At 37.7% G+C, this 27,649-nt stretch overlaps 5 protein-coding genes and 1 long non-coding RNA gene across 7 annotated transcripts; 3 read left to right on the forward strand and 3 right to left on the reverse strand.

Moving 5' to 3' along the window:
• Positions 1-850: 850 nt before the first annotated feature.
• LOC140795138 (uncharacterized) lies at positions 851-7,145 on the reverse strand. Its single transcript, XR_012110254.1, has 2 exons — positions 6,815-7,145; positions 851-1,530 (listed from the first exon to the last, which is right to left on the reverse strand). It is a non-coding gene; the product is annotated as an uncharacterized lncRNA (long non-coding RNA).
• Positions 3,084-4,693, forward strand: LOC140795135 (uncharacterized). The gene is made up of 2 exons (XM_073147537.1): positions 3,084-3,894; positions 3,991-4,693. Exons 1-2 carry the CDS (start codon positions 3,535-3,537, stop codon positions 4,573-4,575), a joined length of 945 nt encoding a protein of 314 aa, XP_073003638.1. The 5' UTR covers positions 3,084-3,534; the 3' UTR covers positions 4,576-4,693.
• A 513-nt stretch (positions 7,146-7,658) lies between the features above and the next one.
• On the reverse strand, positions 7,659-11,829 carry LOC140795136 (nifU-like protein 2, chloroplastic). Its single transcript, XM_073147538.1, has 4 exons — positions 11,623-11,829; positions 11,448-11,535; positions 9,401-9,714; positions 7,659-8,124 (listed from the first exon to the last, which is right to left on the reverse strand). Exons 1-4 carry the CDS (start codon positions 11,728-11,730, stop codon positions 7,933-7,935), a joined length of 702 nt encoding a protein of 233 aa, XP_073003639.1. The 5' UTR covers positions 11,731-11,829; the 3' UTR covers positions 7,659-7,932.
• A 140-nt stretch (positions 11,830-11,969) lies between these two features.
• On the reverse strand, positions 11,970-13,828 carry LOC140795139 (uncharacterized). The gene is made up of 2 exons (XM_073147539.1): positions 12,670-13,828; positions 11,970-12,505 (listed from the first exon to the last, which is right to left on the reverse strand). The coding sequence occupies exons 1-2, from the start codon at positions 13,801-13,803 to the stop codon at positions 12,191-12,193; spliced, it is 1,449 nt and encodes a 482-aa protein (XP_073003640.1). The 5' UTR covers positions 13,804-13,828; the 3' UTR covers positions 11,970-12,190.
• A 1,598-nt stretch (positions 13,829-15,426) lies between these two features.
• Positions 15,427-20,599, forward strand: LOC140794941 (uncharacterized). Of its 2 annotated transcripts, none has more exons than XM_073147233.1 (11): positions 15,427-15,656; positions 15,742-15,780; positions 16,193-16,284; positions 17,641-17,890; positions 18,100-18,219; positions 18,288-18,363; positions 18,490-18,698; positions 18,976-19,084; positions 19,291-19,383; positions 19,628-19,788; positions 19,892-20,599. In XM_073147233.1, the coding sequence occupies exons 1-11, from the start codon at positions 15,504-15,506 to the stop codon at positions 20,450-20,452; spliced, it is 1,863 nt and encodes a 620-aa protein (XP_073003334.1). In that variant the 5' UTR covers positions 15,427-15,503; the 3' UTR covers positions 20,453-20,599. The 2 variants fall into 2 exon arrangements, with proteins under 2 accessions (XP_073003334.1, XP_073003335.1); XM_073147234.1 differs by having other exon boundaries at positions 15,488-15,656; positions 17,649-17,890.
• A 1,230-nt stretch (positions 20,600-21,829) lies between these two features.
• On the forward strand, positions 21,830-27,611 carry LOC140794942 (transmembrane 9 superfamily member 1-like). Its single transcript, XM_073147235.1, has 12 exons — positions 21,830-22,118; positions 23,413-23,605; positions 23,746-23,850; positions 24,013-24,030; positions 24,117-24,205; positions 24,295-24,447; positions 24,643-24,777; positions 24,921-25,087; positions 25,803-25,897; positions 26,080-26,453; positions 26,763-27,036; positions 27,124-27,611. Exons 1-12 carry the CDS (start codon positions 22,020-22,022, stop codon positions 27,189-27,191), a joined length of 1,770 nt encoding a protein of 589 aa, XP_073003336.1. The 5' UTR covers positions 21,830-22,019; the 3' UTR covers positions 27,192-27,611.
• Positions 27,612-27,649: the final 38 nt, after the last annotated feature.

The raw sequence follows: 27,649 nt of genomic DNA on the forward strand, positions 1-27,649 counted from the left end.
GACAAGGAACAATCTGTCACTATTTCTTCATGGTATCCCTTTGAATATTTCCAAATCCATGAATGAATGATTTGTAGAACAAATGCGAACTTGTGTCGCTAGAAGTACCACAACGTGACAGGGAACATTTTGTGGAATTCTCCTGCATCAATTGCCCCCCCAGTTCCAAGCTTACTGCTCATTTAAAAGATGATCCCAAAGAGAAAGGGAAATGTTTCACATCTATATTTTAGCCATAACTGTTAAGGATGGATTGATATTTTAATATTTTAATATATATATATATATATTCTCTAGAGAGAAGTTGAGAATTCGAGTCCTTTCAAAATAATAATAAATGCACATATAAAATATGAAAGTTGATCTTTTAATATCACATAAATTTTTAAGTGTAATTTCTTTTTCTAGTAGATGTGATGGTAAATTATGCAGTGCAAATAATAATAATAATAATAATAATAATAACCCAAAGCATCTCTGAAATAAATCCTTTCGCTTATTTTCTGTGACCTGATTTTTGGTAATTTATTAAATAACAATACTATCCCTTTGAAGGACTAGTTTCTTTTCTTTTCTTTTTTTTGCTAACCAAGTATGTTAATAGGTTTTAGGTTGTGCTACTTGAGCATTAATTTATAGATGTTAAAGACATAATATACATTAGCAGTAAATTAATCACCACCTTTTTTTAATGGTCATCAGTAACTTATTTGAAGAAGAAAAAAAGAGAAGTGAAAGTTTAAACCACCACCACTACCACTTGCATATATCCCTACCACATGATACGGCAAGTGTAGATAAAATTATTCCTAACTAAAAGTTCAATTTGGTGGAGTATACTAAGACAAAGTCCAAATAAACTTTTCAACTTCTTCATTTCAATTCAAACAACAGTAATCCAGTTACACCACAGATGCCAATCCATGCAAGTGGTGCAATTGGTATACAACAATACACCCCCAAAAACTCTAATTAAATGCACAACAACAGTCTCCATATCTACCATTCTTTGAACTTTGAAGCTTCCAATAGGACATGGTCCCTATCCTCCTACTCTACTGTGAGCTGGGGATAAAGAGATAAATATCCTCTTAATTCCTCTCTCTCTCTCTCTCTCTCTCTCTCTCTCTCTCTCTCTCTCTCTCTCTCTCTCTCTCTCTCTCTCTCCTTTTGTGTAATAAAAAAGTTACAGATTACAAATATTGGAGAAATCCAACTTTCGAGGGGTAGAAAATTTGCCAAGATTTTCTGTATCACCTTTAGATGCTGAGACTGAGTGCTTTCCAATGAAAAATTCTATTGGTTTGTTCCTTCCATAGCATCCACCAGGAGGTAGAATAGAGTGGGGGCATTGAGAGGTGGATATCCTGAAGACTAAAAGCCCAATTGTGAACGATCTTTTCGCACAGCAGCTTTCTTCCTTCAATGGAAGTCTTCATATTTGACTTCCTCTTGTGGCTGTCACTGTTGGATAGTGGTATGCTTTGGCCTTCTTTATGGGCAATTTAAAGATAGAGAGTGCAATATATCCTTCGACCATAAGTTGAAAACAAAATATAGCAACTCAATGGAAATGTATGTATGCTGGTGATTTTGATGAATAGAATATAGAATCTAAGGCAAGACAAGAAGTTTGAGATAAATTGACATGACGATAAAGATGATGTTATTAGAAGTTTGATGAAGATGTGAGTCCAATAAAAGAAAGAAAAAAAGTGGGAAAAAAATTTCACTTAGAAGAGTATCTAGTTATTATCAATCTATGAGTTTGTTTTCTTTTTAATTTCGGTTTATATCTTAAGGAAATTCCTACGATAAGTATTGTTTTTTATTGCGGAAAAATTGCTTCAAGTAGTCACATTTGTAAATGAATAATTAGTTCTAACATATGATCATAGAAGAAAAAAAGGAACAACATTGCAAAATTAACTCTGCAAATTTTGAACTAACTTGGAAGAATTAAAAACATTAAAAAGAAAAGCATTATAAGAGTAAAGAAGTAGCTTCCTCAATAAAGCAATAAGACAGGTGAAGATTTGCAAGACCTCATTTTCAATCACATACTTTTGTACTATTCTCAACAATAATTAAAGATTAGGCTTTAGCTCTTGTTTGGTGGTGCCAAATGCTCAATGGAAACACCTTTGGACTTTAGCATGCATTAAAGGTGACAACTTGAGAAATGTAGTAATGTCATCATGTGTTCTTGTTGATCAAAACACAGTACAACATCATGTGTTCTTGTTGGTTAGATCACAATTACATCTTCTTCTATCACACAGTTTGTTATCTTGACACATGGAAATGACTTGATGCCTTAATGGCCAGCATATGCTGTCAAAGATATATAATACCAACAGTAATAATTAATTTACAACATTGCTATCTATCACTTTGCTAAAATCTAAGGACCCACCTCCAAAATGCTGTCACAATTAATTCTCCTTTCATGGCATCTTAAAAACACTTTTTTTTAAAATTTAGGATAAAGTTGGTCATTTCAAGTCTGTATTACTTCTATATTTGTCCTACCATAAGATGATTCAAAGTATATTAAACATTATAATGAGCATCTCCAAGTGATTGTGCTCATTACTTGTTGTCTTTCCAATGAGATCTCAAAAGACCAACATGCTTCCCCCCCAAGTCCAAGAATCACACATGCTCCAAGAACCCACGAGCACCAACCCTGTTTGCTGAAAAAAAAAAAAAAAAAGAATAGAAGAACAATGAGGAGGAGAGGAAGATGGCCTAAAAAGAAGAATAGATTCATCTATAGTAGAGCTTAGATACACTGCAATCCATCATTCCACCCTCTTAGAAATGAGAGACTTTTAGATATGTGGGTTTTTGTACGAAGTAAGTGCAGCACAAGCTTTGTGACATGATCCCCTTCTCTCCTCGAGCCTAGCACATGAGCCAATCAATTGCTATGGCTACCAACAAGAGGATTTTAATGAACATTTGTAAACAAAACCAGCATAATTCTTGTACCTTCTTCACATGGAGAGCTTTTGCATCCATAGTGACTCTTGTGTGCTTAAACATGCAAAGCTCTAGCTCATAGGAAAGGGAGAGAAAAAGTAGATCACTAGCTTCAGGGAAGAAAGGAGAGAGAGGGAGAAGCAAAGAGCACTCAAACCCAAGATTCCAGTCAAGTCAGTCAACTTAGATAGGATTAATGCTCTCTCTATCCATCTATCTATCTATCTATTTATCTATTTATCTCTCTCTCTCTCTCTCTCTCTCTCTCTCTCTCTCTCTCTCCTCCACCAATATTGTTTTCTCTCCCTCTTCTTCTCCTCATAAGGGTGGGATTTTCATGACTTAGCTTCTTTCTCCACCACTAAAACTAATCAACTAATGGCATGAATTCCAATCATCCTTCCATCTCCAAAGGAAACACTCATCATTTCTCCAAGCCATGAATCCTACTCAATTATAGGAAGTTGAGCTCTTAAGCTACCTCCCTTGCTATATATATAATCCTACACATAAACCTCTCCTTCCAATCCAATTCACTATCATCTCCTCATGAAGCCTTCTTCCACCACTATCAATGGCTTCTACTCCTTCCTCGCCGAAGGCCTCGACGACCTGGATCGCTCCTTGGCCGCAAACAGATATATTTCTCTCCAGTTCTTGCAGAAAGTCATCTCCCTCCTCCGCTCCTTCCATTCCCAACTCACCCACCTCGTCCAAAACCTCCACCTTCCGGTCGGCGAGAAGTGGCTTGACGAGTACATGGACGAGAGCTCGCGGCTATGGGAGGCTTGCCATGTACTCAAGTTGGGCATCTCCAACATGGAGAATTACTGCTCTACCGGCGCAAACATCGTCTCTTTGCTCGAAGAAGGACGCCGCAACTCCATTAATGCTCAACTTCTTCGCCAGGTTCTTCTTCTACTGATTCTACCACCAACCACATCGATAATATGTATACATATGCTCAATTATATTTATTCTTTCTCTTCTCTCTCTTGTGCTTAGGTTATGCGAGCAATAGCCGTGTGCGAGAGAGAAGCCATGGGGATCGAAGAGGAGAGTCGGGTGTTGTTCATGACAAGGATCGACGAGTTATCCCTACGTTTCGACGAGAAAGTCCCGGTAGAATCAAAGCTCAATGGCTTCAATGGATTCAGGGGTGCTCTCTTCGCCATGAGGAACGTAAGCTCATGTCTACTCCTGATGCTCCTATGGGGGATTGTCTATTGGTTCCCCGACTCGAGCTCGAGCAGAGTGGCTAACATCGAAGGCTCGTCGCTCTTCTTCAGCTCATTCTTGGTCTCGACGGCGAGGTTGATGCAAAGGGTGGTGGAGGAGATTGGAAGAAGAGATGCACGGCCTGGAATTCTCATGCATGAGTTCAGGAATGCAAAAGAGGCAGTAGAAGAAGTGAAGGTGGAGTTGGAGAACAGTGGGGGTATTGGATCTCAGAGTGTAGTGGAGAGCATGAGGGTGTGGTTTGGGTTGCTCAAGTCTGGGAGTGACAATGTTGTTGGCCAGCTTGATGACTTCTTTGATGAGATTGTGGAAGGGAGAAAGAAACTATTAGATATATGTAGTCATAGGTAGAGTCATATATAGAGTAAGAGAGCAATAATTTCTTCTTGTATGATCTCTCTGTTCTTTAATTTGCCCAATCTACTCATGGTTGGAGAAGTCACATAATTAATAATGTTTTCATCTCAAACTATAGAGAGAGAGAGAGAGAATGAGGTATGTGATTTGGTTTCTATGAACAAAAACTAATGAGAGAGAGAGAGAGAGTGGGCACAAGAACACATGGGATGTTAGGAAAGAGGAGGGTCACATCTAAAAACAATCCCTCTACTGTTGAAACTTTCACCAGTAGAAGAAAGAAAAAAAAAAAGGAAAGGAAAGGAGGTTTTTGTTCTCCTTTTCAAAGGCATTTCTGCTGGAATATGTTGCTCTCTTGTAACTGTTTCATGTTAACAGAGATTCCTTTTCTTCCTTAATTTATTGATAAATTATGAGTCCAAATGCTAACCATTATATGGAGCTAGCTCCATTAGAAAAAAAAGAAAGTCTTTGATCTTAATGGATGTCCAAAAATAATTATTTAAAAAAAAAAAGAAAAAAGAGAGTAGAGAATCCTTCCCTCCTTATTTCTTAGTATAAACAGAGGAGAAACTGAGAACTAAGAGGTGCTTAATTCCTTTTTTTTATCTAAATTGTTCTGCTAAATGTATTTAATATCCTCAAATATTGTAGGAATAAATGTTCATGATATATATTGTTGGTTGATTAACTAACATGATGGACACCAGTACTGAAATGTATATTAAGGTGTCACCTATTGTGGGAACTAATTTGACAGAGTCTACTGTTTGATTCCTTAGCATCTATTCACAGTTACATCTCAAAGTGTCATTCTTTACAAAAGTCCAAAGGTTCCAATAAAGAAGAGTATTCCCATCTACTCATTTAGGATCCTTAAAACAGATAACCAGCTAGATGTATAACCTTAACTTCTCATGTCTAGGATTTGATCTACATGGGAAGCATCCTCCCTACACCTCTAAATTACATTTTCTAAGGGTCAATTATGCATTTCATTGAAAGAAAAACTTGTAGAAGGAAAAAATAAATGATCATTTGAAGCATAAATCCAGATCCGACCCGATACCTTATATTATTGTAGGATTCGAATCCAGGGAAATATCAACTTCCAATGCCAAATTCATTTGAATTCGGATTCCATATCAATCTTACTCAGCTTGAATATCCAATCCAGGATCGATTATATGACAGATAGGCTAAAGCCGGCCCTATCAGAGAAAGCTCTACTAGGGTTTTGGGTCTTTGTTCATCCCTCCTAGCGAGGGCTTCTCCTCGCCATCTCCACTCTGTCTTCCTTTAGCCAAATGATTAGTGGAGGAGAGAGGTATTTTTCTCCCTCCTTATTTTGCTGTTGATGTCCGCCAAATAGTAAAGTTTGTTCAAGTTATCTCTCATTTTTCTTTGTGTATCTGACTTGTAAACATCTATTTGACATGAATGCAAACTCTCACATTATAGCTATTAAACATACATAATTAAAATGGATCATATTCATGTTGATTCTTTATAGTGTATTCTTAGATAAATTTTAATTTGAGACGTTGCATTTTTATCTATTTGTGATCTATGCTTTGTATTTATAATATTTTCAAATCGAGCACTTTGTTTATCAAATATGTTAGTTATGTTAACTAATTCTCTTAAATTAAATTAACTACAGTAAAAGGATTCTTAACTCAAAATACCTTTCTTAACCCAAATACCCTAGACAACCCAAAATATGAAAAATACCCTTAACAAATATCTTATCTAAAAAAAATTAGGGAGGCTAAGAGATGAGATGAGAAATGATGTTGGAGAAGAACGGATCTCTTTCTTAACTCACTGTCATACAAGAAAGAATAAAAAAAAAGATAGGGGCATTTTTTATATTTAGAAAATAGTGGTGTTGTCTTAACCTAACTTATATAATGTTTTTTACACATATTTGGTAAAACAGAGGGCTTATTTTGTAAATATTAAAAATAATAGAAATACAAGACGTTAAATGCAAATTTCTCAAAAAAAAACTGAGTTAATATTAATAAAACCAAAAGTTAGGGTGTTAACTATAAAATTCTTTATAATATTTCTTTTAGGAAAATATAATCCGTCTGATAAGCATCTAACGGAAGACAAAGCGTTGGACTTCGGCCCAGATCTACCTATCATCAGTGATTCAGAATAAGAGAAGGGGAGAGAGATCGCGAATAAAAGGCGAGAGAATAGGAAGGGAGAATAAGGCGTTTACCTTATCCGCGGATACAACAATGGAGGGGAAGAAGAAGGAGGCCAAGAACCGGAGGCACGGATCGACGACGTTCTTCGTGGTGGTGGACTACCTCTTCCTCCTCGTCTTCTTCGGCTTCCTCGGCTACTTCCTCCTCAAGATGTGGCCCGGATCCGCGCTTAACCCAGCCTCATGAGCCCGAGATCTCCAAAATGCGGATAAGCTATCCGTGAATATGAATTTGGATAGAGGTGTTGGGATCTCAACTCCATTAACTCCGTTGGCCGTTGCTCGTTCTACTCTTTAGTTCTCTTTTGCTGCTGATTTCTTTGAGGGATAATGTAATTGATGCGAGTTGTTATGGTTTGTTTTCCTACGGATAAATTTATTCTTGATTTTAATTGTTAAGGAACGTTTTACATTTCACACCCTGTATTATACATTTATTCCAGTTTATACCTCATCTTTTCACTATTTTTATTTGCCAATATATCAAAAAGCTCTTAAAAGTTAATAATAGTATGATTGGGCCATTAGAAACTAAATGCGTTTATTTTTATTTTTTATAACATAGTGTATATAATTTATATAAAAGATGTACACAAGATCTCAATTTTGGAGTTCAATCTTGCTATTAGTAAAACTTGAGCCTTTTTTGTGTGAATAACCTAATTGAAAATATTAGAAAATATAAGGTGCTAACCAAAAGAATCATAATATATAATTTTTAAATTTTGAACTAGATTTGTTGTCTCATGTAATATGGATTTTTCTTTTCAACTGCATTCCATAATATTAACCAAACATCTACTAATGCATTTATCAAACTTGAAAAATGCCTAGCATTATTGAAGAGACATCAAGATTGAATCCCAAATCCATATTCACAAACTTCATCAATTGAATCAACTTTGTTCCACAGCATTAGTTTTGATTTAGCTCGAAGATCACATAATGAAGAGGAAATAGTACACATCCAGATAACTTGTTGGACATTTCTTATTCAAATGAATCACTAATTGAGATTAGATAACATATGTTTCTGCAACATAATTAGCAAGACTACTGCTCTCTTTAAATTGCATCTCAACTGATTTCGACCGAGCAGTAATATACTACAGGAGATCTTTCTTTGGAAATTATGATAAGAGCTGAACTGCTGCAATGGCGGGGATCTTTTCTCGAAGCTTTTGAGTGATTGCCACTCTTACTGTCATAACTCCAGCAGCCGGTCCTGTAAGTCGAACTTTTGCAATAGGCTCCTCGATCCCGACTAGCTCAAGCTCACCCCCACCTGTTCCAGTAAGGTATGGCCTTATCTCATCAAGCACCTGACATTGAGATTAAGTATAATCATTTTAGCTCCAATTCCATTATGATGTAATTCTATGCTGGAAGAAGAAATTTCAAGATGCTAGTTACTTCTTCACTTACCCAGATCCAAGCACCCTGCATGATAATACATTATCCAGCAAAAATTGATTCCCAGTTCAATTGAAAAAGAAAAAGAGAATGAAAACTAAAAGGACATAAGATGATGACACTAGCCTCTCAGAAGGACGAAAAGAAGAGCGGACATAGAGGAATTAAGCAATCTTTTGTAACCTGTGAGAAAATTATGCAAAACAGCAATAATATAGAAAACGTTACATGAATAAGTATGTTGGAAACTGATAAGGTCTAGTATTAAACACGGCCATACCAGTCAAGGAGAAAAGTTCTGATAACGGGTTTGACAATTGCTGGCCTCGTGCTGATATCAGATTATAATCTCATCCACAGGACATCCCTATTGCTGGACATTCTAATGGAAATTATACTATTATCAAATAACATATTTCACTTAGCTACTATTGAAATTATGGAGCAAGTTACTTATGCACATATATGTCCATCAACAAGCACAACAATAAGACATGATTGTATTCCTTCTGTTCGATATCTTCTGCTGGATATTCTATGCATTGGCATGCTTTTGCAAGAGTACATGCATGCATTAGGTTATCACCAACATCCAAGCATTGGCTTACAAAAACAAATTGAGCACCACAATAGTAAAACTTAGGTAGCATATATGATCCGAATTTAACTCAGTATCTGTGGTTTTTCTTTCTCATCAAAGATTATTCTCAAGAATTGCAGATTCTGAGCATCACTTTTACCTAGACATAAGCCAAAATTAAGGATTATGCTGTTTACAGTCCTTTTTTTTTTTCTTTTCTCTTTGTATGCAAGTGCATTCTTCTGAAGGGATTTTAATTATTTAGAAACGATATAGTCTGATTTTTCTTAGTTAGAATCTGTGTCCATATCTTTAGTTCTGACGAATCCAGCTTCAATCCATTTGGGTTGACATGAGGTTTACCATTTAATGCTTCTCAATCTTACGTAATATTAAGTGTTGAGACCATTACAAATCATATGAAAACATAGAGAAGAAAGCAGAGAATAATCAGTAAGTGCAGAGACCAATTGCCTCAGGAAGGCATTGATGCACGAAAAGGAAATACACTGCTTCTCCCAATCAAACAAAGAAGAAAAGAGAGAAAAAGAGGAGGGGCTAACTACTAAACAAATGCATAAACCAATAGTTATTTCATTGGTTACCTTTTCAATATTCTCTTTAGTCAGTTCAAGACCTGTTTCCTCATCAGTTATTGGTTCAACGGCAACTATCTCAGGAATTTTTTCCATTAAGCGACGTTCAATGCCCAACTTCATCGTCGTTACAGAACTTGGACATGATCCACATGCTCCTTGCAACTTCAATCTTACAATATTTCCGTCAATCTCATGTAATGCCACATTTCCTCCATCTGCCATAAGGTATGGGCGCACTTCGTCCAAAATTGACTCAACATTTTCTGCAGTAAGTGGCAATTCAACTACCGGATCCGGAGTAGCGATGGCTTTAAATGTTGCTGTAGGGTAAAGAAAATAAGAGAGTAATCACAGTTAATCTATAGATGGATATAGGTGCATCAAAAACAACAGCATTCTCAAAGCATACTAGTTCTGACATATTATGTTGTCCTTATAAAGAATGACACCTGAAATCATTTATTCATACACCAAGTTCTCCGATAAAATATTCTTTGTAATTTAGCTTGTTAGTTTTCTACGCGGAAATTAAATTAACTAACAATTGTCACATTATAACTAACATGTTCTCATTTGATTATGTATTCTATGTTCAGGGAACTAAAATAAAATTTTAGCATTGGCAAGAGACCGCAGCAAATATCAACTGAAGGAAAAGGACTTGTCCACTGTTCTTTCAGGCATTCCCTCTTAGCCCCCCACCTTTCAGGATCTCCATTTAATATTCTGTCAGTTTGATATCAACGTGAAGTTGTTTGCTAGTTCCAAACTGGTAAACTTTAGTTTTCTAAAGCATATCCTACACCATGGCACTTTTGCCTGCCACGGTCAAACAGATTTTAAAGATTACTCTGGTTAATAATATTGATTAATCACTAATATACACTAACACATAATAAAAGTTCTTTCTACGCTGTAATGCAAACAAAATTTTCTTCTTTCGTCTAATAGCTATCTCGTTATTTTGCAGAGTTGCCAAATGCATTGCAAAACAAAGGCTCCTAAGGTAGCCTTGCTTTTTTTTTTTCTATAGAATTCTTAAAAGAAGAGAAGAAAGCATATATAACTTCTACATTTTTCTTTATTATATGTGCAGTATAAATGCAAAGACTTCACGGATCAAAGTTATTTTCTTTTGTCTTTATGAACTTTTCAATCTTTCCATCATGAACTTTCGCAACCTTTTCGGTAAGTTGCATGAGCTGATCTCCTCTGGCTACTGGGGTTATTCTATGAGCTAATTAGTATGATAGATTCGTGAAGAAGCCCATCTTTGTATGACTGATCATAGGCTCCTAGCCATAAAATAGGAACAGATTTCTAGAAAGATAACACCACAGTCCACAATGAAATCAATTCGTATATGTGTCAATTTGCCATTCAGAATCCTATTGTACTCCGACAAATAAAATATTTCTCGACTATGATGACTACAATCAGATCTTACCACATTGTTGATGAAATCATCTAACAGCGTACTTCCAACCTTTTGAACTTACGATTGTATTCATTGTTCTTAGTTTCAGATTTACTTCAACACGAACTTATCTCAAAATAAATCCAGTTATAGGCATCAAGTATCATCCTCCTTAAACACATACTCACGATACCACGCTTTATATTTTTATCGAGCAACATAGTCAACCTAACAAACTAGCCTTACAAATGTCCCTTGGTTAATAAACTATGTACGAGACAAAATTCCACGCAAATTAGTGTGATAAATTCTCTGGAAATATGTTTCATTTATTAGATCCAACCTTATGTCCATGCTTCAATTACGAAGGAAAAAAGCATCCTCTTTCTCAAGCTCCAAAACTAGTTGCCACCAAAAAGGAACAATTCCCTCATTCAGAAAGTGCTCGGCAATCGACTTTCTAAACATCGAAAACATATGCATAGCAGTGAATATAAACATAATCTAAGACATGAAAAAATTGAATCTTTAGTAATATAAATGACTTGAATCTTCACGAGCTACTTTTCTCATCTCGATACAATTCAAATCAATAAAAAGAACATCCAAAGAAATCGAACCGACAAATAAACTCACCACGCCGCCTCGTGGGAATCGACACCAACGAAACAGAGGATCGAGATGAGGGACAAATACGAATCCTGGTCCCCTTGAAACCCGAAACCTATAAACACCGGCAAATTACTTCTCGAATCAGGCAGCGAGACCAACCAAAGAGCAACGAGAAAGCGAGACGAGGGTTAGATCAGACCTTGGACGAGAGAGACCGATAGGAGAAGAAGGAAGAAGATGAGGTAGAAGAAGGTTCTGCAAGCGGCGCCGCCGCGTAGCCGGAAGGATTCAACACCACGGTTTGCATCTCCGTAGTCGAGCAACTCTTTTCCTCTCTCCCTCTCCCCGAGTTTGAGGACGCAAGGAAACGAATTCCAACCACAAACACGAGAGGCGGCAAAGGAGCGATTAAGCCAACTGGGTCTAAACCATTTAACGATGTGGGTAATTGGGCCCAGTTGAGGTGGCTCGGTTCGTTTGCCACCGTTCTCTTTTGGAATTTTTCATTTCACACCCTCAACTCTCTGATAATTGCATTCGAGTATCTGACATCAACTTGACCTTTCTATTTTAATTTTCCGACATTTCTATTCTCATTAGTCATAGATAACAAAAGAAAAGGTCTATAAAAACAGCGTCAAAAACATTTTAAAAGTTAGATTACATACAGTATGTAACGAAAGGAGAGTTAAAAGTTAACACCAGCATTATTTGCACCAGCTCTTCGTACCCCCACGACGAACCCAAGCCGCCCATTGGCTATACCTCTAGCAATTCGCCTGCAACCGCCGAGCCAAGTGGACCAAGTGCCAAGTCAGACACATGAGCGTGAGGACGTTCAGGAGGGACGAGACACTGTTGAGCCTCTTCAGCCGCTTGTTCGCCTTCCCCAATCTACTCTTGGTCATCTCCTGATCCATCGTTACCGTCGATCTCGAGACCCCGAAAGCTCCGGCTGGCGTCGCGGTGGTGGTGGTGGTTGTCGTCGAGGCGACGCCGGTCACCACCGGTGGCTCCACCATATCCGCCATGTCTCTTCCTCTCCCTTCTTCCTTCTCCATCTTCATCCTCTCAAACATAACCTACAAAAGAATTTAATAACCAACAACGTGAAAAAAAAGTATCAGGATAACTTCTCGTAAAAGATATGATAATATGATAAACTTTAAAGATATGGCAAATATAGCCAATATAAAGTTCATAACAAATGTGTGTCATGCTCTGTAAAAGTATAGTAATAACAAACCTTAGTAGCTTTAGGCTCCAAGAAGAGCAGGTTGGCAATGACCATCCCAAAGGCAGCAAGCAAATTGTACCCCTGCACCCTCTCCGCGGCGCTCCGGCGATCCCTACCGAAGAAATGGGCAAGGAGCGCCACGCCGACGCCGTACGCCATCGCGCGGAAGTAGACAGGATACAGCTTGCTCTGCGCTATCCCCAGCTGCTGCCGAGGCAAGGCGGCGGCGAGCACGTGGCTCGACATGAAGGTCACCCACACGCACGTACCGTACGCCGTCGCGAAGCCTAGGAGGTGGGCCACCGCGGCTGCGGCGAGCCCGGCCTCCGGCGCGGCCATGTAGCCGGCGGCGTCGTAGGCCACGTCCCGCGCCCGCCTCGCGATGTCGGTGAGATTCTTTCGCAGCTCGCGCGCCGCCGCCTCCGCTTTGTCGGCAGCTTCTTCGACGCTGTCGACAGTTTTCTTAACACCACCCTTTGCTTCTTCTCGGATATGGGAGGCCTTATCCGCTGCGCTCTCTATTGAGTCCTTCGCCTTCTTTTCTACGTGAGAAGCAGAGCCAGATACTTTATCCTTGCCTCTATCCACAGTCTCGGATAACTTATCCTTGGCTCTATCCAAAGTTTCAGATAACTTATCCTTGGCTCTATCCACAGTCTCGGATAACTTATCCTTGGCAGACTCTTGTACGTGGGTAGTAGTGTCGGATACCTTACTCGTGGCATCGGATAACTTATCCTTGGTTGTCTCCGCTGTGTCGGATAACTTATCCTTGCCTCTGCCGATAAGGGTGGATAGCTTATCCTTGCAAACGCCATAAGCGTCGCATATCTTATCCTTGGTCGAATGGGTTACAGGTTGTTGTGGTTCGGATAGTGGGGCGGATAAACCTTGCCCGAGGTTAGGGAGTAAAGATGCAGCTTCTTGGAACTTATCCTTGGTTTCCTGGATAAGGTGGCGGTGGTTGTGGTCATCGGTAGGTACTTGGCGCTCGTACTCCACCACGATCACGCGGTGGCCTTCGCGAAGGACTTGGTCGGAGTGGTGGTGGTGGTAACCGTCTGTTGGGTTGCCAGACGGCGACCAGACCCCGGCGGCGGCGAGGGAGGAGATGAGAAGGGCTAAGGCCAAGACGTTCATCATCTTTGGGTGCGTTTCTGGATCGTTTGGAAGAGAGGAGGGGGAGGAGTTAGCAGTTAGATTTGGTTTTGAGGGGAGAGACGAGAGATCGACACGTGGGAGAGGATGGAAAAAAGGAAGGACACGTGTTCAAGCAATGACGCGTGGCGCCTGGACGTGTCGTGCAGCGCCGACATGAATGGTAGGATGTACCGGAGATGATTGAGATAAGGATTGCCTGCAGGAGTAGAAGCATAATGCTACCATTTCTACCGTCAAGTCATCGACTCGTGTCCCATTATTCCGGCTTTATTTGTGATGCCAAATATTGCTTTATTATTAATTTAGAGAATATCTTATTTACAAAGGAGGCCACCTATTTGCTAAGGATAGACATGATTTAACTTGATCATCATATTAACTTAACTATAAAATCAAATTAAGTCTTCAAAATAGCTTGGAACTAAACTAAAACACCGATTTCAATAAATTAAATTAAATTAAGCATCTAAAATATCAAATTGCATCCAAACATCAAATCAACAAGATTATCAGACCCACAACTATTGAACAACATTTTGGATAGAGCTAATAAAAATGACATTCTCACTACCTTTTCTATTGATGGGGTGTTATCAAAGCTGATGATAAAGAAGTCTTGACATTTGCTTAGTTGTGGACTATTTGGCATGAAAGGAATAGAAAGAAGCTTTAAAAAAAATCCAGCCATAGAAACTCTATGGAGCTCTATCATCATATTAACAATGTTTTTTTTTTTAAATCTTAGGAAGGTTAAGGGGTGAGGAAGGTTAGAGAAAGAAACAAGACTTAATTGCTGGTTTTGTAATACTTTTTAATGGTTATAGCTTTCAAATTTATACTTTTTGTGGTGGTGACCAATTTATTTTTAGTTTTCGCAGCGCAATTTTTGTTTTGGTAGTGTGAATAATAGTGTGAGATGATACATTTTCTCATTAACGCTCGCTCTATTTGAATAGAAAAAAATACGAGAAAAAAAAGAAAACAAAAAATAGAAAGTAATTTTAACTTGTCTTATTTTAATATAATAGAGACAAGAGAGAAAAAGAAAAGTTTCATAAATTTGATTCAAGGAGAGGGAAAAGTAAAATAAAAATAACATGTTTATTATTATATTATTTATCTAATATTTAAATATTTAAATAAACAAGTTATAATATCCATATTCTATTGGCTATAATATTCAACACAAGCTATATAATATCTAGTACTTAGTTATTTTTATTTTATTTATAAAATCTTAAAATATTAAGTAAATAATATAATAGAAAAGAGGCATATTAAGAATATTAAAATATAAAAAATATAAAATTATTTTCTTCATTTCTCTTCACTTTTTGGAGAGAAAAAGTAACCGTTAGACTCTTAGAGGCTATTCTTTTTTTTTCTATTTAATTCAAATAATAAGAAATTATTTTCTCTCTTCGTTTCTCTTCAATTCAAACAGGGTGTTAATTTTACGGGTATTATTTGTAATTTTCTCATTAATATCCCCATCGTAACAAAATTGCTCGAAAATAGGGTCACTCTTTGACTTTATTACGAAATAACCCAGTACGCTATGGGCCTATCAACATTAAGCCCATTTCTATCGGCGAGCCCCAAAGTTATCGAGTCCAAAACCCTAATCCGTCTTCTTTCTCTCGATCGAGTTCGCAAGGGAAGTGACGGATCCGAATCGCGTGATGGAGGACATCGAGGACGTGGTGCTCGCCGGAGCTCCTCCAGGCTTCCGTCTACCCATCAACGCCGTCGGCGTCAAGCCCAAGCAAAAGCCCAAAGCCCGCAGGATCCGAGGCGATCCTATCTCCCCGAACCCTCTCATTCCGGGAACTCAGGTCTCTCATTCTCTCTAGATCGATATCGCCCTCTCTTTCTCTCTATTGATTGTTTTGGCTAATGTGTTTGTGGGATTGCGAGCAGACGGTATATGTGAAGACGTTCGGGTGCTCGCATAACCAGGCAAGATTTTTATTGCGTCCTATTTGAGATTATCTATTTCTTAATTGTTGAGTGCACTTAGGAGTCTGCAATTTGCAGTCTGGTGAAAAAGTTGATAATTTTAGCGCAGATTTGCTGTTCTATTAAATGTTAGTTAGAATGAACAAAAGTAAGAGAGATGTGTGAATTGTAGAAACTTCTAGTTGCAATCAAGTGCATCTTCCTATGTCCTACTCTGGGTTCCTTCAGTCTAATTAAAACACCTCCAACTTCATCGACATTGTAAACTTTTGAATTGCATAAATTGTTTCCTGAGAACCCCTTTTATTTTTTCTAAGTTTCACTGCAAAGAGTAGTAGCGTCTGCCTTTTGGTTAATAGAAGTTGAATCTTGGTTGCTTATAGTTACATGCTTGTTTTCGTGTTTTCTGTAGAGTGACAGTGAGTATATGGCTGGTCAGCTCTCATCATTTGGATATGCACTTACTGATGAACCTGAGGAAGCAGACATATGGCTGATAAATACGTAATATTCCCTTCTTGCAATTCTTCTTGTTTTAACTTGATCTTTGTTGTACATTGTACGGTAACTGTCACAATATTATCTTTGTGGATTGGCATGATTTTAAAAACTTTGTTTCTCTGGTTGAAGAACACAATCTTGGTAACTCAGGTAGACATATAGGGGTGGCAAATCCTGACCCGACCCGATAACCCGGCACGATAAACCGGCTCTTAATTGGGTCTTGTTCGGGTTTATATAGCTGATCTATTTTGACCCGTTTGACTCGTTTAAGTATACGGGTTGGATTAACCCGTCAATATATACATATAAAGTAACTAAAAAGTGAAATCCTAAATCACTCTACTTTCTCGTTCTCTCCGATCTCCAGGTACCTCATCCGAATTTCCAAAAGGGCAAAAAATTTCGTCACGCCTCCTCTCTCTCCAATCTCTTTGGCCCCATTTGCCGCCCACCGCGGTGCCTCCCGCTTAGTCTCCACCTGCCATCTGCCCCCAACTCCTGAGCAGTGTGTACGGTGTAGTGCTTACCGGCCATCGAATCTCTCCAACCGCCTCCGTTCGCGGTGCCTCTCACCACCGTCTCTGCCTGTCGTCTGGCTCGAGAGTTTGCCGGCAAATCTCCTCACCATCTATGCTTAGCCTCTCACCCTTGTCGGATTTCTTTCCCATTTGCCCTAACTCTCATCGCCGCTGCCTGCCTGCGCTAACTCTCACCATAGCTGTTGCCTGTTGAGCCTTCATCACTATTGTGGTTGCCATTACCTGCCGGGATAAATTTTGCTGTCGCTGCCACTGCCACTGCCTGTCCTAACTCATTGTCGTCGCTGCCCCTCGAGACCTCATCATTTTTTTATATAATACACCATTTATATAGGATAAATCAGTAAATATTGAATTTTATATATGATTTATATTAAACGGGTTAGACGGGTCATGTTAACGTGTTGGGTTAACACGATCCGCTTAAGTATATGGGTTAGATGGGTTGTATTAATGTGGTGTGTTAACACGACTCATTTAAGTATACGGATTAGACGGGTCGTGTTAGCGTGTCATGTTAACTCGACTTGTTTATTAAACGGGTTAGGTGGATCAGATCGTGTTATCCGTTTAATAATCGGGTCATATACGTGTCAAGGTAAAATTAACCCGACCCAAACTCGCTTAACCCAACCTGATTGATTGCCACCCCTATAGACACATGATGTCTCTCACATCTAACGTCAGTCCTCATCTAAGAACATTATAAGTCTAGGGTGCTTATATGAAGCTTTCCTTTAATAGCTGTCCGTGCGGCTACAAAACTATAGAGAAAGATTTTAGTTGCACTTGTTTCCCACTTATATTGTCATTACAGATGCACAGTGAAATCTCCAAGTCAGTCTGCTATGACAACTCTCATATCAAGATGTAAAGACGCGAAAAAGCCACTGGTGGTGGCTGGATGTGTGCCGCAGGGAAGTCGCGATCTTAAGGAGCTTGAAGGTGTTAGTGTAATCGGAGTGCAGCAGATTGATCGGGTTGTTGAAGTAGTAGAGGAAACATTGAAAGGCCATGAGGTGCGACTTTTAAGTCGAAAGACATTGCCAGCACTTGACCTTCCCAAGGTAGAATTCCAGCTGCTACAAGAAATCTGTTATCAATGCCATGTTCAGAGTGCCACTTGTTTTATGTGCCCATTTTGCTCTTCACTTTCTCCTAGTTATAACCTAACATATAAAATTTAAATGGTAGGAGTAGAATTATAAATTACTACATTCTTTTCATCCAGATGGTCTGCACACAGTAACCGCTTCAATTTTCTATCATTTGGCAGGTACGCAAGAACAAATTTATCGAGATTCTTCCAATTAATGTGGGTTGTTTAGGTGCCTGTACTTATTGCAAGACAAAGCACGCCCGTGGCCATCTAGGGAGCTATACTGTCAACAGCTTAGTAAGTGCATAGATGTGTTCCTGTTAACTCTAATGCTGGAAATCTTATCATGCTTACAATTTGCTTAGGTAGAGCGTGTCAGAACTGTTGTATCTGAAGGTGTCAGAGAGATATGGTTAAGCAGTGAAGACACTGGTGCTTATGGTAATATGATTATGGGTTTGATTTTACGGTTCATACTCTTGTTTTACTGATCTTATACTGACCAGGTTATAGTTTAACCTAATATCTATGTGTACTGATGGGTCTGGAACTTGACAAATATTTCAGGTAGAGATATCAGGACGAATCTTCCAAATCTGCTGAATGCAATGGTTGCAGAGCTTCCTCCTGACAGAAGCACCATGCTTCGCATTGGCATGACTAATCCTCCTTTCATACTGGAGCATTTAAAAGAGATAGCTAATGTTCTGTGTCACCCCTGTGTCTATTCTTTTCTCCACGTTCCTGTGCAGTCCGGGAGCGATGCAGTTCTTACTGTAAGCCTAAGCAGTTATTCTATGTTTGCCTTCCCTTAAGTTACATTAATTCTGAGATATCTTCTTTGATGACTACATGCTAACAAAAATGTCATTACTTTCCTGCATATTCACTGTCAATAAACCAAGTTGTGGTTACTATGTTATGAAGCATATCTTTAGTAAATATGCTGTGGATCTGTAGTCAGGTCAAAGTTCAGTCTTTTCATTTGACTTTCTTGCTTTAGTCTTGCTTTATGTGGCTCCTTTTTTATGTGCAAATGTTTACATATTTCAGGCAATGAATCGCGAATACACTGTCAGTGACTTTAGAACTGTGGTTGATACTCTGACTGAACTTGTGCCTGGAATGCAAATTGCAACTGATATAATTTGTGGATTTCCTGGTATGTGAATGGATGCATTGAGTAGTGTAATTTTAGATTGGTCATCAATTCTTCACTTGGCTACTTGACCTTTCTTTTTTCCTCCACTTGATAATTAACTTTTTGAACAGTCTTAATGTTATGAAATGGGTTCTGCTAACATAGCATTTCATATTGTTTATTACATGACACTGTGGCATTAAAGAACTCATATCCTGTGGATTTAGGTGAAACTGATGAAGATTTTGCCCAAACTGTCAGCCTCATAAAGGATTATCAGTTTGCTCAAGTTCATATATCTCAATTCTACCCTAGACCAGGTGTGTTTTTTTTTTCCTTTTGTAATACTACAGTTTTATAGTTCATAGTACATATTATGAATCCTTAATGGAGCTTTAACCCACAGTGATTAATTACTATGTTAACCTTTGCCTTTTCCCCTTTTTGACAAAATTACACCAACAGCCAATATGTTAGAACAATTTGCAAAGCTATCAGAAGGCTATATGATTATTTTTTCTGCTAAATATTGTGAATTGTTGATTTATCTTGTTAATCATCCAGGAACACCTGCTGCAAGAATGAAGAAAGTCCCAAGCATAGAGGTGAAGAAGCGAAGTCGTGAATTGACTTCAGTTTTTGAGTCTTTTTCACCATACCAAGGAATGGAAGGTCGGGTCGAGAGAATATGGATCACTGAAATAGCTACTGATGGTGTTCATTTGGTAAGGAACCAAACTCATTTCTATTGTGCATGTTCTCCTTTTATATTCTATATTAATCAAGACTAAACTTTATTTCTTACTTGGAGTATTTTCTATCCTTAAGGTTGGCCATACCAAAGGTTATATCCAGGTGCTTATGATTGCTCCTGAGAGCATTCTAGGTACTTCAACAAATGTAAAGATTACATCTGTGGGTAGGTGGTCTGTTTTTGGGGAATTGCTTGAAGATCCAGATCAAGTGAAGGAAAACACAGTAAGAGGGTACAGTATTCTGGAATCCTCTTCGTGTGCTGGTTCTTGCGATGACTGTGCATGCTCAAGGGATCTTGAGCACAGCCAATGTGCAGTGGAGAACTGTGAACAGCAAAGTAGTGATACTAACAATGCAGAAACTCTCCTCATCATGGATAGGTCCACCACTACAAAACAAAGAGGGAGTAACTTTCTTACCACAGTTCAATCTATGCTGCTGAGGAAGAGAAAGTTACAGGGACCAGAGAAGGCAAGCGCGGGAAATGCAATTAGACTTATCGAAAACCAGGAATCAAATACAATAACAGGAAAATTAGGTACTATAGATTGGATTCTATTGACTGGAATGCTTGTAAGCTTTCTCACAACTGCAGCTCTGCTTATGTTGCTTTCTTCTAAGATAATGTCCTAACGAGGAAAATGATATGTCTGTAATTGTATTTCTCCATTATTTAGGCAATTTTTGTGTTAGTGTTGCAGTTTGCTCTCTTGTGAAAGAGTGTCTTCTTTCTGAAAACAGCCTCTTCTACTCCATATATGTGCTCCTAATTACTTATCATTTCTCATATTAACATAGGCTCCTCTTGTGCTTTGGCTCAACCATCTTTTTTGTAAGTGCTGAGGGTTGGTTATTCCTAAAGCACTAGATGAGGAGAGTCTGCAAGCACAATGGATGTTTCGAAGAATCAAAGTGCACACAATGTGTAAGAAATGTAATTACAAATATTCACTCTTTATTTTCTCAAGGCATCTTCTCAACTGCAGCATCTGTGTTGTTTTTGTGATATAAATGCAAGGAAAATGTTTTGCGTCCCTTAAGATGTTAATTAAAGATGTCTGCATACTATATAACTGCATAACAGTGTAACTTAACTTCCAATATTATCTTTTATGTTATATTATTATTTTGGAAAAATTAGTTAGGTCTAAATTTACTTCACCTTTCTATAGTTTTATTTGTATCATTTTATTCTTTTATAATTATATTTAAACTAAAATTATTACTTTTTTATCGAATTTGATTAAAATATGTTGAATTTGAAGATACTCATTAAAGATAGTTGTAAATGATTAGATAAGTTTTTTAACTCATTTAAAATAATACTGATTAAATTTTAAATAACAAATATATATATTTAATATATTTTGTATATCTTTATTATTTGACATCTAATTTGTATTATTTTAGATGCTTTAGAGAGCTTATCAAATCCTCTAAAATAATGTTTTTAATGGGTATCTTTAAGACTGACCTATATTTAGTTAAATATAATAAAAAAATAATGATTTCAGTTTGAATATAACTATAAGACAGTGAAATAATATAAATAAAATTATTAGAATTGTGAAGTAAATTTAAGCCTGCAGGGAGCAAAATATAATTTAAATATATCTTCTCATGCATTATTATTCTTTTGTCATATAATGGAATACTGATGTGGTAAAAATAAAACTAAAATATAAAACTAGCTAATGGGGCTCATTTTTTGTCCATTAGCACAGCAGTGGGCACTACAGCTGACAGCCCCTGATATACGCTTGTGCGAAAAAAAACTAGCCAATGAAGCTCATTTTTTGTTTGGTAATATTATAAAGCTTATATATATATAACCCAGTTAAATTACCTTCCAACTATTTACTAATTAGCACATCAATTCTCACAAAATAACATATTATTTAATTTTCAAAAAAGTAAAATTTAAATGTGATATTTTGAAATTTTGAAACCTTTAAATAGACAGTACATCCTAAACCCGGTATTAAAATAGATCCTATTCACGAGTCTTGCCGGTGTCTCGTCTCGTATCACGCCGCATAAATCACCAATTCGATCGCTGCATACAGTTGCGTTAGCGACGTTCTTCTACTCTAATATTTATTCAACTCCTCTCTCATACCAACATCTACGAAGTGGAAGGCTACTACTACCCGGTGCTCTCTCTCGCCTCCACTTGGGCTCTCAGATCCCGATCCTGACCATGCCCTCCGCCGTCCGATCTCTCCCTCATCTCTTAGCCGCCGTCCATCTCCTCCTCCTCCTCGTCTCCTTCGCCGACGCGTCGGAGTCCGATCACAAGGTAGGCTAACCCTAACCCTAGATCACGATCTCACACCCCCGTTGATCGCGATCGGCTGGCGCTTTTCTTAGATCTGGGGGTTCTCGAGTGTTGTTAGGGTTTCTTTTTTAACGATGTGGATCAGATCTGGATCGAGGCTTTCTTTTCTAGCAGCAATTGTTCGGTTCCATCACTGGGGTGGAAAAAATAATGTTCCTTGAGATATTCCAGTTCTTTTGTAGAGATCTGTGGCTTATATCAATGATTCAAATATCCAACAGTAATGTGCTTAGTTTTGTAAGGATTAGCTTATTAGATCGGATTCTGTTGACAACTTGAAAATAATTGAAATTGTGCATTTGCCAAGCTATACAGGAGATGAATTACTAAATTGTTTTTATTAGTATTTTAGTGGTTGCATTGGAAAGCAGTAGCATTCCATTTTCAATATTCTTCTTCTTCTTATTGATTCTGACAATTTCTGGTGTAATTTATCGGACCATTCTGTAAAAAGATTAGAAGCTTATAATCATGTATAACAAGGACCAGGATTGCACACGAATGCTAGGTAAATAGAAGAAATTGTTTTATCCAATATCAGGAACTTTGCCAAACACAGTTTCTCAAAATGTAAGACTTTTAGAAGGAAGGTGATAATTCACCCTGTTTCTGTTCACGTGTAAATGAGATACCAGATAACTATCACTCTCTCACAAGAGAGGAACTGAAACAGCACACAAGATCCATGAAAAAGTTAACCGCTAGACCAACAGAAAGAACAACCTGAACATTACATCCGAAACATTAACCCCCCATAAATGCATAAATCAAGCTATGGGCTGCACGCCTTGTGGTCCCCTTCCATGAGTTTTTTTTTCCTGATCTGTTATTAGTTTTGTTGTTTATTTCAACAGAGTAGGTATAGTGCTTTCTTGTGTGAGAGATCTAGGAGCAAACCTGTGGATTACAGTTTTAGCATATGCAAATGTAGTGTTTATAGATAAATGTATTGTCAGTGCAAATTTCTAGTGGAGCCATAGTCATTCTCCTGTTTGAGTCTCTTTTTGTTTTGTTGATTGATTTGCCACTATCATCTTTGTGACCTATTTAGGATGACCCCAGTATTGTATTTAACTGTTTTTACCTGTTCTGCAATTCTAGATGCGAAGCTTCTTTTGCATGAAATACCTATTTATACTTTTCTTCAAGGTCTAAGATGCTTCCTTTTCTTTAGTGTGTTTGATGCATTGCAGAGAAGATCTGCTATTATCTTCTTGGGATTTTACAAGGGGTTATCATTTTTTTTCATATGCAGTATCAAGCTGAAGATCCAGTCACTCTGTGGGTCAACAAGGTTGGCCCTTACAATAATCCTCAAGAAACATACAACTATTACAGCCTGCCGTTTTGCCAGCCATCTGAAAACCCTTCACATAAGTGGGGCGGGCTTGGGGAGGTTCTGGGTGGAAATGAACTGATTGACAGTCAGATTGAGATAAAATTTAAAAGTATGTAAACAATTCTTTTGTACATTACTCCATATCTTGCTTGGATTATTGATTGGGAAAGGAAAAGAGACATTGTTGTTGCACAACATTATTTTAGATTACCCTTGTTTAAATTACCATCTGAAGATGGATTTTGATAGGAAATGTTGAGAAGAGCACCATTTGTACGATCGAACTTGATGCTGCAAAGGTTGAGCTTTTCACAGATGCTATTGAGAGCTCATATTGGTTTGAATTTTTTATTGGTATGTTTCTAGCTACATTTGTATTTTCTTCATCATTTAACATCTTTCCTGATTGGGACTTATCTTCCTTTTTTTTTCTTTCTAATCTGTATGTTTTTTCATTGCTAATTTTCTTCATATCCTTGTGGCTGTCTATCTTCCTTGCTCTGATCGATGACTTAGATGATTTGCCTTTATGGGGTATGAATCTGTAACTTCCATGTCTTCCTGTTGTGTTCTCTTGGATATCCTTTGTTAACTACCATAACCATTTATACTCTCAACAGGCTTCATTGGAGAGACCGACAAAAACAATGAGAATAAGCATCTTCTTTTCACACACAAGAACATTATTGTCAGATACAATGGGAATCAGGTCTGTCCTTGGTAAAAGTTTCATAAAATTGCTACTTCTCTTATCCAGAATCATGTAGGATTTTGGTCTCATTATTATACTTTTCGCAGATCATTCATGTCAATCTCACACAAGAAAGTCCAAAGCTTTTGGAAGTGGGGAAGACATTAGACATGACATATTCGATCAGCTGGATGCCAATAAATGTAACCTTCGCACGCCGTTTTGACGTTTACTTGGATTATCCTTTCTTTGAGCACCAGGTAATACATTTTTGCGCATTAAAGCATTAATTGGTTACTTTTATTTAATTAAAATGAGCCTGTTGTGACTTTTCATGATCTCCGAGAATTTATCATTAATAACACTTTCCTACAATTCTCCCCCTGAGGATTGTCTGTTATATATATTTTGAACTAATATTCCTTCTGACTATACATAATGTCACCCTAGTACAGATTCACTGGTTCTCCATCTTCAATTCTTTCATGATGGTTATTTTTCTCACCGGCCTAGTATCGATGATATTGATGCGGACTCTCAGAAATGATTATGCAAAATATGCTCGTGAGGATGATGATCTTGAGACTCTGGTAACAATTCACTGCATTTTCAGTTCTTAATGAGTTGCTGTTTTAAAGTAGAGAAGTAGCTTGTGATACCTTTTTTTTGTAATAACCATTTTCAATCTTAGTTATTATCCAACTTGTAAATCATGTGGCGTGCTTTTTATCAGGAAAGAGATGTCAATGAGGAATCTGGATGGAAACTTGTACATGGGGATGTCTTTAGGCCTCCTCGCAATTTGGTTCTTCTTTCAGCTGTTGTTGGTATTGGTACCCAGCTGGCAACTCTTGTTCTTCTAGTAATTGTGTTGGCAATTGTTGGAATGTTGTACATCGGGTATGTAAGGAATCAACATATTACTCGAAGTTCATATTTCTTGTCAGTTACTGATTCATCTGCTGTAGTAAATGCAACTTCAATGAAACTTCTAGTGTTATCTTTACCAGAAGCATACATATATACACCTGTTGCCATGTATTAATCTCTTACTTGTTCAATCAGTAGAACATTAAAGTAACAAACTGGGAGGAACGAACTTATGGTGTTGAATATCTTATATCATTTAATTTTGGTTCTGTTATTTTACTGCATGAAACAGTTGTCATAAGTTGGTCGCCTGTTGTGCAGTAAAGTAACAGAATCAAAATTTAGTTGCATCTAGTATTGCAAATGTGAGATATTCAACAACACATTTGCCATAAGGATGTGATGCTTCTAGGTTTGACTGTTAGTGATTTATTTGTAGGTGCATGTCTCAACGAATAATTGTTACGTGCCACTTGTTGACAGAAGCAAATTCCAAATATGACATAGCAAGAAATCGTAATTGTATTAAGGCTTTAGGGGCTTCTTTACTGTATGCTAAATATCATATATTAACTAGATTATGGTGTGTTGGATTAATAGGACAATTCAGCATTATTAATTCCCATGCAGTCAGCTCTCTTTCTGATCTATTTGATCAGAATGGCTTGTATTGTTACTGTTTCACTTTGGCGCCTGGACATTTGATTGCTTTTTACTAAATAATTATACAATCTCATGTGGACAGGCGCGGGGCTATTGCCACAACTTTCATAGTGTGCTATGCTCTAACCTCATTCATCTCAGGATATATCAGTGGTGGACTTTACTCGAGGAATGGCGGTATGGATTTGTTCATCATAAATAGTTCATTTTAGAGTACTTCCACTAGCAATGGGGTTTTTCACCCCTGTACTTTTCTTGTTACTTTCCTAATTTTAAGAACCTTTTCAAGATAAGGGACATTTAGGATATGTTTCCTTCTCTCATTATTGTCCTGCTTGACATATTTTGCTTTGTTGCAGGTAAAAACTGGATAAAGGCAATGATCCTTACAGCTTCCCTCTTTCCATTTTTGTGCTTTGGAATAGGCTTGATCCTCAACACTGTTGCTATATTTTATCGATCATTAGCAGCTATACCATTTGGAACGATGGTGGTCGTGTTTATTCTTTGGGCTTTTATCTCATTCCCTCTGGCACTTTTAGGGACTGTTGTTGGTAGGAACTGGAGTGGCTCTCCTAATAATCCATGCCGTGTTAAGACTATTCCCCGCCCTATTCCTGAGAAGAAGTGGTATCTCACACCTTCGGTTGTGTCATTGATGGGAGGGCTGCTTCCTTTTGGCAGCATCTTCATTGAGATGTATTTCGTCTTCACGTCTTTCTGGAATTACAAGGTAAAAGCAGCTATAAGCTTAGACGAGCTATCTAGCCTTTCTTTGGCTAAATTTCCTTTGTGCATGGCATCTCTATATGATTTTGTTTTAAGCAAGTTATGCAATACTTTGTTGAAATTGATTTCTCATGATGGTCAGAATTCAGAAGTTTAAAAGTTCTTTCTTAGCCAGTATGATACATTATATATTGGTTAGTTACTTTTATTGAAATTTGATTAAAATGTTAACCTTTTTCTATTTGTCTATGTATCAGAAAATAGAAAATGACACTTGAAACTGATAAATCCCTTTTCTTCACTTGATTGGCAGGTCTACTACGTCTATGGATTTATGTTACTGGTTTTCTTGATCCTCATAATTGTCACTATCTGTGTAACAATTGTGGGTACATATTTCTTGCTAAATGCTGAGAACTACCATTGGCAATGGACTTCATTCTTTTCTGCTGCTTCCACAGCTGTTTATGTATACCTTTATTCCATATATTACTACCATGTGAAGACCAAGATGTCAGGCTTTTTCCAGACAAGCTTCTATTTTGGCTACACTCTGATGTTTTGTCTGGGTTTGGGAATACTTTGCGGTTAGTTTTCACTTTCTGGTCGCGCTATTTTGTGGTTTGTAATTTCTCTTCTTTGGTTGTATATCTGACATCTTTTGCCAAACTCAGGTGCTGTTGGTTATCTGGGTTCTACTCTATTTGTGAGAAGAATCTATAGAAACATTAAGTGCGACTAGAAGCAACCCAAAACTTGACGATGCGATTATGTGCCAGCCATACATGGATTCAGCAGAATTGGGAGTGGACGGTTGGATAAATGCTGATCAAATGAAGTTATGCTTCAGGAACTACTAAACTGGAGGGTTGTGCTCTCGTTATTCGTTTCTTTCTCTACTTGTTTTCCTTCTCATCTTTGTTCTTAAGGTGCCTTTGCATTTTCGTGTGCTATTGGGCAACAGCGTCCTTATACCGTTTTAAAGTAGTGTTAGTACTCCAAATCACAATTAACCACTATTTTTTTTGGCTGTGAATGATGGATCTAAAGCAGGGCCATCCTTCATGAATGGCTATAGATGTACCAGCAGTGAAACTACTCCTATAACTAGTCGATGTTATTTTGCTAGTGCAAATATGTATTTATGGCACAGTTTCTCCTATGAATTCTTGCTCCTCTTAGAACACTCAAGCTGCTTTC

Source organism: Typha latifolia, chromosome 9 (assembly GCF_019914945.1).
Source record: "Typha latifolia isolate L0001 chromosome 9, TyphaL0001v2, whole genome shotgun sequence".
NCBI lineage: Eukaryota > Viridiplantae > Streptophyta > Magnoliopsida > Poales > Typhaceae > Typha > Typha latifolia.